This window comes from Polyergus mexicanus, unplaced genomic scaffold (assembly GCF_030449975.1).
Source record: "Polyergus mexicanus isolate NDT 795.1 unplaced genomic scaffold, iyPolMexi1.0 SCAF_5, whole genome shotgun sequence".
Lineage (NCBI taxonomy): Eukaryota > Metazoa > Arthropoda > Insecta > Hymenoptera > Formicidae > Polyergus > Polyergus mexicanus.
The window spans coordinates 12,345,020-12,359,862 of record NW_027223325.1 but is presented as its reverse complement, the minus strand read 5'-3'; the positions used below and the strand labels follow the sequence as shown (position 1 = coordinate 12,359,862).

Below are 14,843 nucleotides of genomic sequence, written 5' to 3'. Positions count from 1 at the left end.
TTCGACTTGTAATAGAAAACATTAGATAGGTCTTATGTTGAAAGAGAATAAGACTATTCTATTTCTCTTTGTATACAATGTAAACTATTATAGGATGTATAATAATGGAAAAAAATGAAATAATCAAATGTATGCATGTGTGGTGTGTCTCTCTCTTTCTCTTTCTGTGTCTTTAATTAATGATTATTACTGATATCTATACATGCAAGCAAAAAGTCGCAAACATAACAAGATTATTTTATTCAATATTCATTTACAATAATAAGATATCGCATTATAATTAAAGCCTCGATTGTATTCACATAAGCAAATCTGCCAAATACTCTTCAAACTCTTTTTCTCTCGTTTTTTCCATATCTTGTACCGGCTTTTCTTTCCAAATATTTGACTCGTCTATATCAATGCTTTCGATATTAGTTTGTATTACAGCTGGACTAGGATTTGTCTCTGCTTTATTATCCGATTCTCGATTATCAGATGTAATAGATGTATCCCTATTACTTTCTGGATTTGTTCCCAAACGTTTCAAAGATTTTTTCTTTTTCACCTCGCGCTTTTGCGATCGATAATTAAGTTTTATCGAACATTCTGGACAAAGCCCTTAATGTAAAAATAAGTCATTATTTTATGTAAGTCCTTTATAACGTACATCTGTTTTTAAATTAATAACATACTTAATTTTACTAAAGCGTTCTTTTTTTCACCATGTTCTATATAACCAAAATTAAGCTCCCAAGAACGCAGATTTTCCTTCTTATTGCACATTTTACTACCACATTCAAATTGTCCTTTCCCAGCTATTACTTCCTTCTCAGTTCTCCATCTCAGAGCAACCTAAATGTTGCATAAATTGTAATGTCATATAATAATGGAAATAACTTTTGTAATCTAATCAAAATACATACTCGTATACACAAGATAATATAGTAAAATACAAAATCGTGATGTGTGTCTCTCATACCTTGTTATATTTATAATATGTGAGATTACATATGCAGTATTCCTTGAATAATTTGTCATAGTATTTTTTAGCTAATTTTGCACCCCATGTTTCAGGAATATCCTTTTCTTGATCCCAGAGAAACTTGTGATTCTCTTTGATGACATCATAGTCAGTTTTGTCCCGGGACCTCAAAACAGGTCGAAACTTCAAGATCTTCTTGTTACAAAGTTTATGTAGTTACAACTTATATTTAATAATAAATCTGTCACAAGGAAATATAGATATTTATCAAATCTGTGCTGTTAAGAAATAACAAGTCCGTTTTCTGTATGTTCAGATGCACTATATTACATTTTATACACCGAAAAAGATATATAATAATAATCTCTTTATTGTCCAGAGTAATGTATAGCAGATGATATTTGGGCAATAATGCACCAATCTAACCAAGAGTCTTAATGAAATCATGAGAGTCGAGAGATGTTGTAAGGAAAAACATAAAGAATTTAAGGGATATAGGAAGAATAATAATTAATAAGAATAATTATTTAAATGCAAGCTATTGGAAGCAGACCGAATAAGTATTACGAAGAGTTCTTAGATGTTTGATCAAATTGTGTTAATGTGACCAACATAATGCTTTATTAATCATACTAATGAAAGAATGTCATACAAAGAGAAATGTAAACATTATTTAATATTAATCGCATAACATAGTGGAATGTAATAGATACTATATAAACGCGAATTTGTTAATTTGTCATATTTTTATATTAGTATGATCAGAATAAAATGGCCAAAGATTGACTAGACATTTTTAGAAAAATTAGCATCTTCAAGCTCCGAAGAGAAAAAAAGAAAACAACAAGTAAAACTATGTAAAAAATATTGCAAAAAATGGAATTAAACGGAATGAAAATTTAATGTGTAAGTGACAAAAATATATTTCTATATAATAAAATCAAACTTGCAGATTATAATATGAAAGATTTAACTTACGTATCCCGCTTCGATAACGATACAGATTTTCCATAAAATGTCAAATAATCGTTTATGAGTTTTTTATGTCTGTCGTAAGCTGACAAATGTGCGTAAGCCGGAAACATCTTCGCCGTTAAATATTTTATACTTTTTACGAGATTTCGCGACCCTTCATTGAACTGTATATTAACTGAGATCTGAAATTCTAATTCCGATTATGCCACTGTTACCGCTGATCTGATCATCTAATATCTAATCAGCTGTAATCAGCTGATGTTCCGCGAACGTCATTGCGCAAACGCAGTAGACAGAAAAAAACCACATCATATAAATATATTACTTAAATGTCGCTGCGAATCGCTTATGCTTATGATAATTAAAATATACAAATGAGGATTAAAGATAACAATAACAGTAACGTTTTCTATAAATTTGTTTCATTCAGTTTTCCAATTATTATTATATGTGATAACAATTATTATGATAATATTTATTGATTGGCGTTGAATATGACGTGGTAAGTAAATTAATAAATTTGCAAAATAATTGAAACGTTTATGTATATGTATATATATATATATATATATATATATATATATATATATATATATATATATATAAAAGAGATTGCAAGCTTATACAAAATATATATTATGTATTTGCGTACATCAAACAGGAACCCTTTAAAGAAGAACTATCTAACCCAGAGACCAACTTTTGCGTCACCACTTTTATCCCATGTGGAAGATCAAGAATTAGATCTCGTTGTTCAAAGACTCATCTAGTATGTATTTTTAATAAAAATAGTTATGATTGATATATGTATACAACAATTATATATTTGTACATCATGATTTTCTTTTCGCAATTTGACAATTTGCAAATATGTGCACTTTCATACAATGCAATTATATTTTACTTTTTATAAAAAACTATATTTATATATTGTATTTATCACGAGTTCTTTTTCAAAAATATTTAAGAGTAATATAACATATTTGTGCTCTTTTTCAAGTATTGAAAACACAATAAGAAAATTAACTAAGGAAATGAAAAAATATATAGGAGCTTTGGTAAATTTGGATAGAGCGGATCAACGATTAAGTATGAATCTCATCAGTTGCGGGTTAACTCAGAGTAATGATGAGTATAGAAGAATAGTGGAGGAGTACTTTTCTGTTGCTACACAAGTAAGTTAATGCACGTGTCATTAATATTCTTGTCGGAGAGAACATAATTTATATTATATTTTTAAATTATCAGGTAGGAAAAAATGTTCAAGAAATGACTAATTTGTGCCATAAGACCTTTATAGAACCTCTGAAAAAATTTAGAAATGAATTTGTCACTATTGCTGCGGCGTTAACAAAGCGCGAGGATCTAGTGGCTACATGGAAATATTTATACAATCGTGTGAAGAAGCTGCAAGAGAAGAAAGATAGAACTGCAAGTCATATCGCGAAATTGGAGAGAGAACGCAGAGCCGAGGAAGCGGCATCTAAAGAATTGAAGACTGTACACGCTCAATTACTCACAGAATTACCGGCGTTTCTCGAAAAAAGATTAGAATACATCAATCCGAGCATTCACGCTGTGATTATGATACAATTAAATTATTACGGACATACAACGCAATTGTATACCCAGTTGATGCCCGTTCGGTATTCTTTCGAATTTGCATTGAACTCAACAATAACTGAGGAAGAATATCAACAAGTTGTAAGCACCGAACTGAATAGGTTGAGAGCATTAGCTATAGTGAAGGACCATTAAATAAATGTAACACTTTTCCAGTAATATTCCTAAAACTATATAACTTTAAACATATATATTTAAGACGAGATTATTTTCAAATAAAAATATGTATTTCTTTGTTAAGATTCTTTGTTAAGAATAACAATACCAAAAAGATAAATGAGATGATGATAAGCATTGTTAAAAGAATGTTTTTTTATTTTGTGGAATGATATTAAATAACTATATAAATATATTCATCGTGTGCTTAATAGCATGTACATTGTAGACTTTTCACGTTTGGCCGTTTGAAAATGTGCCGTTCTCTAAGATGGAATCATTCCTTGTCTTCTTTTTACTTGAGAACCCATGCGACGATTGTGATTGCCTTGCGTACTTTTGTATACATTTTTCTTATGTCTATTAGTTAGGACATCTTTGTTTTGCCCTTGACCTTTGGCTTTACCTTAAATAAAAAATTTAAGATATAAAATAGGTATACGGACAAAAATGCAAATTTTTATGCATGTAAAAGATATTCCCAAAAGTTATTTAATTTATAAAGTCATGAACAAGCAGATTAAATAAAAAAAAGCCACAAACAAAGCAGTTGTTCGTGTAAGCGCTTAGAGATACATTTCTGTATTAAATTAATACTTTTATGAAACACCATTTCAGAGAGCTAAATCAATATTTCATCAAATATGTACAAAAATGACAAATTTCTATATTTAAAACAGCATAATCTTTTTATATTAAAATAAGGAATAAAAATAAAAGGGGTTTTTTTTAATTTTATATTTATTATAATGTTTTAATGGCTTTACGAGATTATATATAAATGGTTTTAAAAAAATTATATAAATAAATTTATAACATACCAATTACATCACGCGAATTTTTGCCTTCTCTTGTCGATTGTCTCTGCTGTTCGACTTTAGCACGTAATTCCGCTGGATTCTGTACGAAATGATCATTCTGTACTGGCTTCTCATCTTCAACTTCGGTTTCATCCTCAGAACTAACATTATTTTTATCGCGTGCACAAAGTATCTAAATACAAACAAAATTTCTTGCATAACAGATAAAATTTACATATTGATAAAATTACAGATTGAAGATAAAAATACAATATCTAAACTAACTCTTGGAATAGTAAATGGTTTGGCGTCTATTTCTGTAGAATCATCCGATGCATTACCACGAATATTATGGCTGTCATATGTATCGTCATATTCATCATCGTAATTGTCGACAATGCTATACTTCTCATAAATTTCCCGAGATTTCTTGATTTCAGATTTATCATTAAACATTTCATTTGCATCTTTGTACTTATCTTTCCTGGTAAAAAAAAAGATATACAATAAAACTTTTCTATTTTCTTATTATTGAAATCAACTGTCTATTCTGGAATCTCTTCTCAATACTCATCTGATTCTAATGATATATAAGCAAAATGAAAACATTTGTTTATTACTTGCTTTTTTTTACTTATTTTGATGATCATGCTCATGTGATTATTTCAGTTTACATAGTAGAACAATTGTTCCAGAATAGAAGAATTTTACCATAATATTTTAATAGAATTGTATGATAGTAAAACTCTTATAAGTTTTTTTTTTATAAATATTCAATAGCTTACTTTTTTCCCAAATAAATCCTCGATGTATCCATAACATCCTGTGTCATAACATCAAATTCATCATTATCGAAAACATTTAACCTTTGAATACCAATCGCCGAATCTACAGCAGCTGATGCTTCCTAAGGGTACACAATGTAAATTAATTTTTGCTATTTAACAATTTGTTAATAAAAATTATTTTATTAGTTACCATTGGATCTGGTGGTATATATGGTAATCTTCTATCTAATTTTTTCAAATCAGGTGGTAAATTATTTTCTAGAACTGTATTTATTACAGTTGGAACTTCATAATTGTAGTGCTTTAAACATAGCTGTAAGTTTTATAAGACCATACATAAATTTATATAAATACACATGTTTTCTTTATTTTGTAAGTGTACACATTAAAAGTTGGGGTTTTCTGTGCTTTTTAAATTAATTATTTGTATTTATTAATTAAATCAATTTAATATAAAAATTTCAGATTTCAGATTTTTACCTGTATGAAACCTTCACCACAATCACACAAGATTTCTCTCACTTTTGAGATAAGAGACATCAATTGGTCAGGATCCTTTGAAGTAGATTCTATCTTATTGTTTATACAATTCATATTATTGCAATGTTCTTTTTGTTGATTGCTTTGAACATTGCTAGATTCAGCAACAGCCATCTACACACATAACAGCAAGATGCTTACACAATAAATATTATCTATATGTTCAAGACTTACATTTATGTTATTGTAGGGTGCATTAACTAATGTTTTAGTATCTCCAATCGATGCGTACAATGATTGTATGATAAAATCATATTTTATTGCATCACTATCATGAAAGAATATTATGTGATGTAAAGAATACTAGGATAACAATATATATATATATATATATATATATATATATATATATATATATATATATCTTTCTAATATAATTCTGTAATATTGTAATTTCTTAAAAAAGGATACATTTCAGGGCACAGTGTGGAAACAGTTTCAAGATCAACATCAATTGGATAAAATTCATGGTAATCAGTAATGAATTCCTTTTCGGACATAGCATTCATCAGTAAATTCAAATATTGATCTATACAATTTCTTATCTCATTTTCCTTTATTGTGTTCCTGAAAGAAAAGATAGAAGTAACATTAGTAATTTAATTATATCTCTTTAAGTAGAGTATTCATATATCAAGAAAACTACATTTTCTCACACTTACATTTTTTCTTGAATATTTAATATAGGTTCATAAACAATAATTCGATAAAGATTTAACATTTCCACTCTAGTTACATCAAGACGATGTTTCAATTCGATATACTTTGGCATATTTTCATCATTATATGCTAATTTGTCTAATTTTTTATACATCTCAGGTATTGTATTTCCATAAAATACAATTAGTCTAGCAAACAAAAATACGATATAATGATAATATATATAACATTTGAACAAAATATATCTGTATCAATGTAATAGAGCATAAACTTAGTAAAAATTCTTAATTATTAAAAAAATTGATTTTTAATCAAATAAAGTAAACATATGAATGTGTTTGTAAAAGAATTATGAAATCTACATTTTATTGATTAAATATGAATACTAAAATAAAACTTATTTACTTGTTTATGAAATCATCTCTATAAAATATGGTAACTACTGGAAAATAACTTTTTAATAATATAGTAAGTGTCGATGATACATCTAGAATATACAATATCAAATCCTCTATATTATACAATGTCATCTCGATGGAAACATTTTCTCTCTCTGAAAGCGCCACTGCTTCAGTTATGTGACCTAGATGATCTTCGAATCTCCGTTCGACATTTTCGAAAGCCTACATTAATAAGAGTATTGACTAAATATAAAAATAAATCTGTAATTTTAAAATTAACAAACCCTTATTCACAACTTTTCGTTAAATAGTAATTACTGGTGTCATATTCTTAAAAAAAAAATTTCTCTAAAGAATTATATTTACTTACTCTAAGAATTATATTTATAAAAGTGGGATAACAAATCTTATGTAATTACCACCAATAATTAAAATATATGGCACAAAAAGTTGATTGTACTATTAAGCATCATACATCACCTTTATGAGACATGTCACAGACTTTTTAAGATCATCATTGTACATTGGTTGCAAAGTAAATATGCTACATATTATTTTTTCTATGACTTTAGCATTTTCTCTACCATACAGCTGACATAAATCAAATATAATTGGTATTGTAAATATATAATTATCATATAACAAATTTCCAAGAAACGAACGGTTCATGTATTCTGTTGAACTTTCTTTGTTTGTAACAAGACGTGCAAAAATCATAAGTACATTGTAACGAAGCTCTTCTAACGCTTCAATCATTCCTGGTTCGTTAGGAAAATTTTCTAATGCATAAAAAGGTGGTGCCTCTTGTAAAAAAGATACTAATGTATCCATGATTGAAGTATTGTATACAATGTTGGACCAAAATCTAAATAAGAGAAAGACACTACATAACATAGTTGTATATATATCATTGACATTATAAAAACTATACAAGTATTGTATATTATACCTATAAAATGGAAGATCAAGTAACCAATTTAAATCTTCAACGATAAAACTCATAACTTCTATCCAATGTTCCTTAGCACCCATAATTTCTGATCCATCATCATTATATATTTCCGGCACTTTGTAATGTAAAAAATAACGCTCGTCTGCCCATTTTATATTCTAAAAAAATTAATGTTTAATAATATAAAATATTTAAATATTAAATATTTGCTCTGTGTGTGTGTGTGTGTGTGTGCGTGTCGCGCGCGCGCATGCATGCAATCACTACAAAGCATTTATAATACAATAAATTTTTGTTAATAATTTTTACATTTTCATAGTGTAAAAATTAACACATACCAATGCACTTATTACAACAATTACTCCATCATTTTTAATATTTAATTGCAGTTCCTCCAAAGGCACGCAATCGGGATTCTGTTTAACAGGAAGACACGTTAAATATATAGATATTTTTTTGTATGCTTTATCAATTATGTATCTATCTCGGTTTAATTATATGAATCACTTTGTTTCCCAAAATTACATTAAACATACGAAAAATCAATTACCTCGTAGTACTTCATGATTTTACGCGACGCATTATCTGTTAATAACTTTGCTTGTTGCCGATTGTCAATTTGACAAATAAAATCTGTTTAACAAAAGAATCTCTTGACAAATGACAAATGTCTAATAAAATCGACGTGATAACAGCAGATAAATAATACAAAGTATGTTATATTAAATCGTCAATTAACCTATGCAAAATCAAACTTTTCACGGTATAAAAAGCCAGTCAATTCCATTTTCTATATATTTTATAAGCATATGTATGTCAATGTATGAGTAGCTCCATGCATGTGCTCCTTAGACTTAAAAGCGGCGTCTACAATAGAGATTTTAAGCCCTAATCCTTAAGTCCGTATCAGAGTACGCATTGAAAATGAAAGATTAAAAATTAAAGATTAGAATTTGACTAATCAGAACAAAAAGGATTAAAATTTCTTTGTTCTGATTGGTCAAATTTCAATCTTGAATCTCAATCTTCAATGCGTGGTCTGATCGGGCCGTGGCACATAAAAAAACTTAAGCAGTAAGGCCGATATTACATTGTCGTACGACAAATTTTTCAAGCGCATTGATTAGCTAATATCTAGAGACTCCAGAAAGTTTCTATTTTGCAGCCAATCAATGCGCTTAAAAAGTTTGTCGTACGACAAATGTAATATCGGCCTAATACTTAGGCCTGTATTCATAGTCAGTTGTTATATTTAAGATTATGTCTTAAACATAATCTTAAGATGCTCTAAATCAATCACAGAGCCGTATTAGCATCTTAACAAATTACCATTACTTAAGACGGTTTGAAATAAGAACTGACTATGAATACCGGCCATAGGACTCTAATTCCTAGGCTACATTCCAATCTTAAAACATATATAAATAGAAGGGGAATGCCTTTGTTTCACGATAGAAAAACATATCGGAAGGAAGTGAGGAAGAAAATCATAGTTACCTCTCTTTTGTGAGTAATTACTCAAAAGTGCGCATGCACGGCTTATCGGTTTGGCCCAATGAAAAATAAGGTTACATTGGTCACATGTGTGTGTACACAAAAGTATGTACCTGTACTACAGACACGACGCTTATGTGTGTGTAGTTACTCAAGAGAGAGGCAGAGAGGCAACTATGATTTTCTTTCTCACTTCCTTCGACACTTTTTAGCCTGCTATTTCCCTTCCATTTATATATGCTCTAACAATAAGCTTGATCGAAAACTCTTATAAACTTGTATAAAACGAACAAACTTATATATACATATATATAATTCGAAGAAATGCTTATATTTAAAGTTCTGTATATTATTATTTTTATTTTTCCATGTATCGTAAATGGTAACGAACTTGAATTTTGTGAAGTATTCGATAAATATGCCGAAAATTCGAAAAAGTGTTCTGTTCGAAGCAACTTTACACAAAAACGGTTAGATTGAGATTTTATATGTAATTTATGTGTCAGGAAAAAATAGGTTATAAAAAATTAAACATTTTTGAATTGTTTTATTTTCACGCGTTTTATTCTAATTTAAGAAATTCTGCCATTTATACATTCTAAATTTTCATTTATTTTTTACGTAAAGATTTACAATATGTTTGTTTTATAGTTATATTCTTTACGACATAAATCCTCCAGAAGGTTTCAACCTGAGAAGAGATGTGTATGTTCGTCTCGCTGTTTTCTTAAAAAGATTAATTGAAAGAGACAAAGAATATCAGTGGCAATTAGTTTTACCACCATGGGGTAACATATAAGAATTAAAGATAACATATTTTACAGAATTCATAATAAATATTTGCAATCAAACATTTTTTTTCAATTTTGATTTAGGTAATCTATATCATTGGCGACATCAGAATACAGAATTTCAAGAGTATCTATTCTGGGGTAATTTCTTTGATATAACAAGCCTGCAAAAATATATACCAGTCATTGAAATGTATAAATTTATGGAAGGTATTTATTTTATATTTTTTATTAGAAATGTAAAGATCTCATTGAGGACTAATATATTTATATAATTTGAATATGTACAGATTAATTCTCAATTCTATATTTGATATTTCATGGGATAAATGGAGAATATAAAATAAAAAGAAAGTATGTTATAGAAGTATGTAATTTGTTTAGGATATCTTTTTCAAAATAATATAATTAAAAATGCTTTAAATACATGCAAACATTTGCAGAAAATATTTTGCATTATTCATAATTAAAAAAACTAATTAATTAAAAAATTATAGTTGTCATTAATGAAGAATTTGCTATACGCAATGCATGTTGTAACAAGAAGCAATTGAATATCTTTTTCAATTTGATTTTTAACTTGGAAGATATAACCCTACATTTGTGTGTATCTTTTCTTTTGTTTTTTAATATGTCTAGAATTATTCTGTATTATGTTTAAATTTATAATGCATTTACATATTGGTCTCCTTTCTTTTTAATTTAATATTATTTGGATTGAATATATATATAAATGGTTCACTTGACTTTATAACAATATGATTTTAGAATACTTATCTGGGAGCAAAGAAATACAACTCGATTGTATGTATATCTTGCAAAATGATGAGGAAATGTTCAAGACGGGTAAATTTGAAGATAAGAATGAAGTGACAGATTGTATTCTTGATTCTTTACAGTTTTATAAATCAAAACAACATGTATACACTAGTCCATTTTGGGGTTATCGTAATATTACAACTCAGAATATAAAATGTCTAAAGTTTCATGGCACAGCATCTTATCTTTATCAGAATCTCAAACCGATACAATACAAGTAAATATTTCCATTTTCTTTCTTTCTTTCTTTTTTTTTTTAAATCACTAAGCATTCTTCTCTGTTTACAGATCTATAATGTTTGATCACATGGAGATTGCCTTGCATGATGAATATGGCTCTAAAGAATACTGGAAAGCTAGACGCAGCATGCGATATAATTCTGAACTGTATAATATTGCAAAAAATTATAGAAAAACTTTTCTAAATTCCACAGATGAGAATGATAATATAGATCGACCTACAGATTGGACTAAAGAAGAGGTATGTTATATTAATTATTATTTATTGTTTTATTAGTGGTGACAAATAAAAAATTATTTTAATTTTAGAATCGACGGAATGCAAGAGGCGGTCCATATTTGGCAGTTCATTTTAGGAGACGCGATTTTATCATAGGTCATAAGGAATCAATACCAACAATAAATAGCGCTGCTTCTCAGTTACAAGAAAAAATGGATGAGCTTGGATTAACTGTGTTATTTGTTGCGACAGATGGGGAGCAACATGGTACATTTATTTTACAACTATTTTACAATTTCTCCGTAATTGTTAAAAGATTGTTTTTACATTTCTTTCTCTCTCTCTCTCTCTCTCTCTCTCTCTCTCTCTCTCTCTCTCTCTCTCTCTTTATATATATAAACTGAATAACAGACATTTTCAGAATTCGAAGAACTTAAATCATACTTGCCTCAATACAAGGTCTTCAAGTTTGTACCGTCTAATTATGCGATAAATAAATTTAAAGACGGTGGAGTTGCCATTATTGATCAAATAATTTGTTCATGTGCTAGGTAAGAGTATTTATATAAATTGTAATAATGACTCACTATGAATATAATTCTAAAAACAAAGACTATTTTTATAAACACTTGTAAGATGTACAAATTTTAAATAATTTTTTTTTCTTTTTTTTTAATTAGATATTTCATAGGGACACATGAGTCAACGTTTACATATAGAATACAAGAAGATAGAGAGATTATTGGTTTTTTACCAGAAACTACATTCAATAATTTATGTAAGACTAATAAGAAATGCTCAACGACTGGGCATTGGCAGATCGTTTGGTGAAATATTATATGGTATGACATTTCCTAATCTTCAAAAGTGGTATTTTTAACATTTAATAACTCTTTTTACACAATCGGGCGATTTTTACTTTTCAAAGCTTTGTCTTTATGCGAAAAGACATTGATTAGATGTATTTTCATCAAAATCTAAGTAAAGCGGTTAATTTTTAAACATTTATTAAGTAATTATTGCTGTTAATGCGTTATCTTAATCAGTTTTGATATTTATTTGAATCGTCATGTAAATTTAATTTTTTTAATATCGAGGATTCTAGAGTGGGATAATATTCTTCGATTTTAATACTTTGAGAATCATTATCATTCGTCGATAAAATTTTGAATCGTAATTAGTTGTGAAACGTGCCGCGAGAGATAGAAGAGTCGAGAGAGAGAGATTGAGATAGATTCAAATTACCCCAAATATATTTCTCTCAATTGTTACTGTCTAAAAAGATGAATTCTGTTAACGAAAAATTATCGCAATTTTTTTCGCGTAAAGCATCAGATGTTCGCATAAAACTTTGCTTACACAATCGCTATTATGTATAACAATAAGTATCGCGATTTCGGCGATTTCGCGATCGATGCCATCTCCGAATAATTTTCACGTTAGTAGGCGCTAGGATGGAGAAACCGGCATGCAAGTAAACGTTTTGAATACATATATAAACATGAGTGCATATGTAATCTTATTTAATTTCACGTTCAATTTAAGAATACTATTTCTAAGCATATTATTATCTAGATTCTTTAAAGAAGGACCAAATCAAATTTTCCTGTAACTGCAATGATTTTCCTGTATGCAATGATTTTCTCTTATAATATCAAAGTACAAGAACTGTCCATAAAGAAACCGAATTTAAAAAAAAGCGACCGAATACGATGATTTAGGGCCATTTGCTTTATGACACTATGTAGTGGGATTCTTTTCAAGCAACTTTCTCACACCACGAGCACAACGCTATCGTTCTTAGTTTACATTTTATGTGATGTGAGAAAAAAGAATTATCGCATTCGAGCGTTTTTTTTTAATTTCAGTTATTTTATGGACAACCCTTGTATATGATATAATATAAATTTGATATTTTAATATTGGCCATTATACAAGTTACAATTAATGATTAAATTGAAACCGCGTTTTTAGAAACGGACATTAATTACCAAATAAGAATAAGAAGGAAATTAAACTTTATTCTATAAACAGTAAAGAATATTATTAGCTTTCTTGCATCTTTTCTTCTCTACTCAATATTCTTCTTCCTTGTGTGTGTGTGTGTCACCATATTTGGCGACCTAATTAGATAGTTGGAAAGTACAGTGCACCGCTGTTACAACGCGATATTATTGCGGTGCAATGCGGCCACAATGTCGGCGAACGCGTTGGCGGCAAATTATCCGAGCAATTACCTTGGCGAGCAGAAAAATATTTGCAAAGGTGATAGTTGCAAACTCGAAGATTGAGACGTAAAAAAAAACGTTTGAACATTTTCTTTACGGTAAAATCATTGTTATTTAATATATTACATCACGCAGATTATCTCATTAATGAGATCATTAACGATCAAGATAAGACTAGCGCGTTCTTTCATTTAATATCTAATCTTATCCGCAAAATATTTCAGATATTGTTAAATTATTTAATATTGGTCGGTTATTATTTGTCTCTGCGATATTTTTTACAGCTTTTACACACTACTGAAAACTTAAGAAGCTCTCTTGATGTATAAGGAATCGCATAATTCTCGCCTCATTAAGATCGCTTCCGCTCCCTTTCATTCGAGTGAAACGCATTTTAACGAGGATTCACACACGGACAGGAAAGCCTCTTTCCCAAACATGATATAGTCATATATCCACACAATACTTTTCGCGTAGTGACATGGCAGATGTCTCATTCGCGATAAGTTTACGACAACGTTATGTTATCTTATGTAACACGGCTCTTTTAATGTCTTAATTGGAATTCTATGATTGGAAACGGTTATAACATTGTAATTTCGTAATATAAAATTAATCAACAAATTGTGTGTGTGATTGCTCTTTACATAATTATTTTATTTATTTAAAAAAAATATATATATATTTTGTATGCTTTTTTCTTTATAACGAATTTTTTGATCTCATACATAATAACTTAAATATTCTATAGGATTAGAAGACAAGCCAAATGGGTACATCAATAATATGACTACAATATCGACAAAATCATTTTGCGTGTATCTAAAAATAGTATGCGTATATCAAAATCGAAACATTTTGAAATTGTTAAAATCTCGAGATCGAGTTTACCAATCTAGTCGTAATTTTGAAAAACGAGAAATATATGTGGCCTAGTCATAATATGTGGAAAAACGATACACACACACACACACACACACATATATATATATATATATATATATATATATATATATATATATATATATAACGTTGCACACATAGATTGGCATCTTAATTTGATAAAATACAGTGTATGATATTGAGTAATCAAGCTTGAGATTATAAATAACTACCTATCGTGCAAAAATTCTTGTTCTCGTTTAATCATTTATGTTTTTATGTTTTCCAGATTGCTTGGAAAACTGCATGC

The 14,843-nt window shown here is 28.6% G+C and overlaps 4 protein-coding genes across 5 annotated transcripts; 2 read left to right on the top strand and 2 right to left on the bottom strand.

Annotated features, from left to right (window-relative positions):
* Nucleotides 1-24: 24 nt before the first annotated feature.
* LOC138933648 (protein FRA10AC1) lies at nucleotides 25-2,168 on the bottom strand. The gene is made up of 4 exons (XM_070296562.1): nucleotides 1,943-2,168; nucleotides 962-1,130; nucleotides 675-834; nucleotides 25-600 (listed from the first exon to the last, which is right to left on the bottom strand). The coding sequence occupies exons 1-4, from the start codon at nucleotides 2,047-2,049 to the stop codon at nucleotides 299-301; spliced, it is 738 nt and encodes a 245-aa protein (XP_070152663.1). The 5' UTR covers nucleotides 2,050-2,168; the 3' UTR covers nucleotides 25-298.
* Nucleotides 2,169-2,246: 78 nt separating this feature from the next.
* Nucleotides 2,247-4,950, top strand: LOC138933416 (bridging integrator 3). 2 transcript variants are annotated; one of them, XM_070296100.1, is made up of 4 exons: nucleotides 2,247-2,441; nucleotides 2,601-2,708; nucleotides 2,940-3,114; nucleotides 3,230-4,950. In XM_070296100.1, exons 1-4 carry the CDS (start codon nucleotides 2,434-2,436, stop codon nucleotides 3,695-3,697), a joined length of 759 nt encoding a protein of 252 aa, XP_070152201.1. In that variant the 5' UTR covers nucleotides 2,247-2,433; the 3' UTR covers nucleotides 3,698-4,950. The 2 variants fall into 2 exon arrangements, with proteins under 2 accessions (XP_070152201.1, XP_070152200.1); XM_070296099.1 differs by having other exon boundaries at nucleotides 2,248-2,441; nucleotides 3,188-4,950.
* Nucleotides 3,748-8,722, bottom strand: LOC138933415 (activating signal cointegrator 1 complex subunit 2). Its single transcript, XM_070296098.1, has 15 exons — nucleotides 8,599-8,722; nucleotides 8,410-8,492; nucleotides 8,198-8,275; nucleotides 7,857-8,017; nucleotides 7,388-7,772; nucleotides 6,912-7,129; nucleotides 6,509-6,694; nucleotides 6,258-6,413; nucleotides 6,021-6,114; nucleotides 5,787-5,960; nucleotides 5,497-5,619; nucleotides 5,304-5,425; nucleotides 4,804-5,002; nucleotides 4,540-4,711; nucleotides 3,748-4,124 (listed from the first exon to the last, which is right to left on the bottom strand). Exons 2-15 carry the CDS (start codon nucleotides 8,422-8,424, stop codon nucleotides 3,985-3,987), a joined length of 2,223 nt encoding a protein of 740 aa, XP_070152199.1. The 5' UTR covers nucleotides 8,425-8,492; nucleotides 8,599-8,722; the 3' UTR covers nucleotides 3,748-3,984.
* Nucleotides 8,723-9,677: 955 nt separating this feature from the next.
* O-fut2 (O-fucosyltransferase 2) lies at nucleotides 9,678-14,805 on the top strand. Its single transcript, XM_070295354.1, has 8 exons — nucleotides 9,678-9,823; nucleotides 10,005-10,141; nucleotides 10,229-10,354; nucleotides 10,913-11,180; nucleotides 11,252-11,444; nucleotides 11,513-11,690; nucleotides 11,845-11,974; nucleotides 12,104-14,805. The coding sequence occupies exons 1-8, from the start codon at nucleotides 9,678-9,680 to the stop codon at nucleotides 12,252-12,254; spliced, it is 1,329 nt and encodes a 442-aa protein (XP_070151455.1). The 3' UTR covers nucleotides 12,255-14,805.
* The last annotated feature ends 38 nt before the right edge of the window (nucleotides 14,806-14,843 follow it).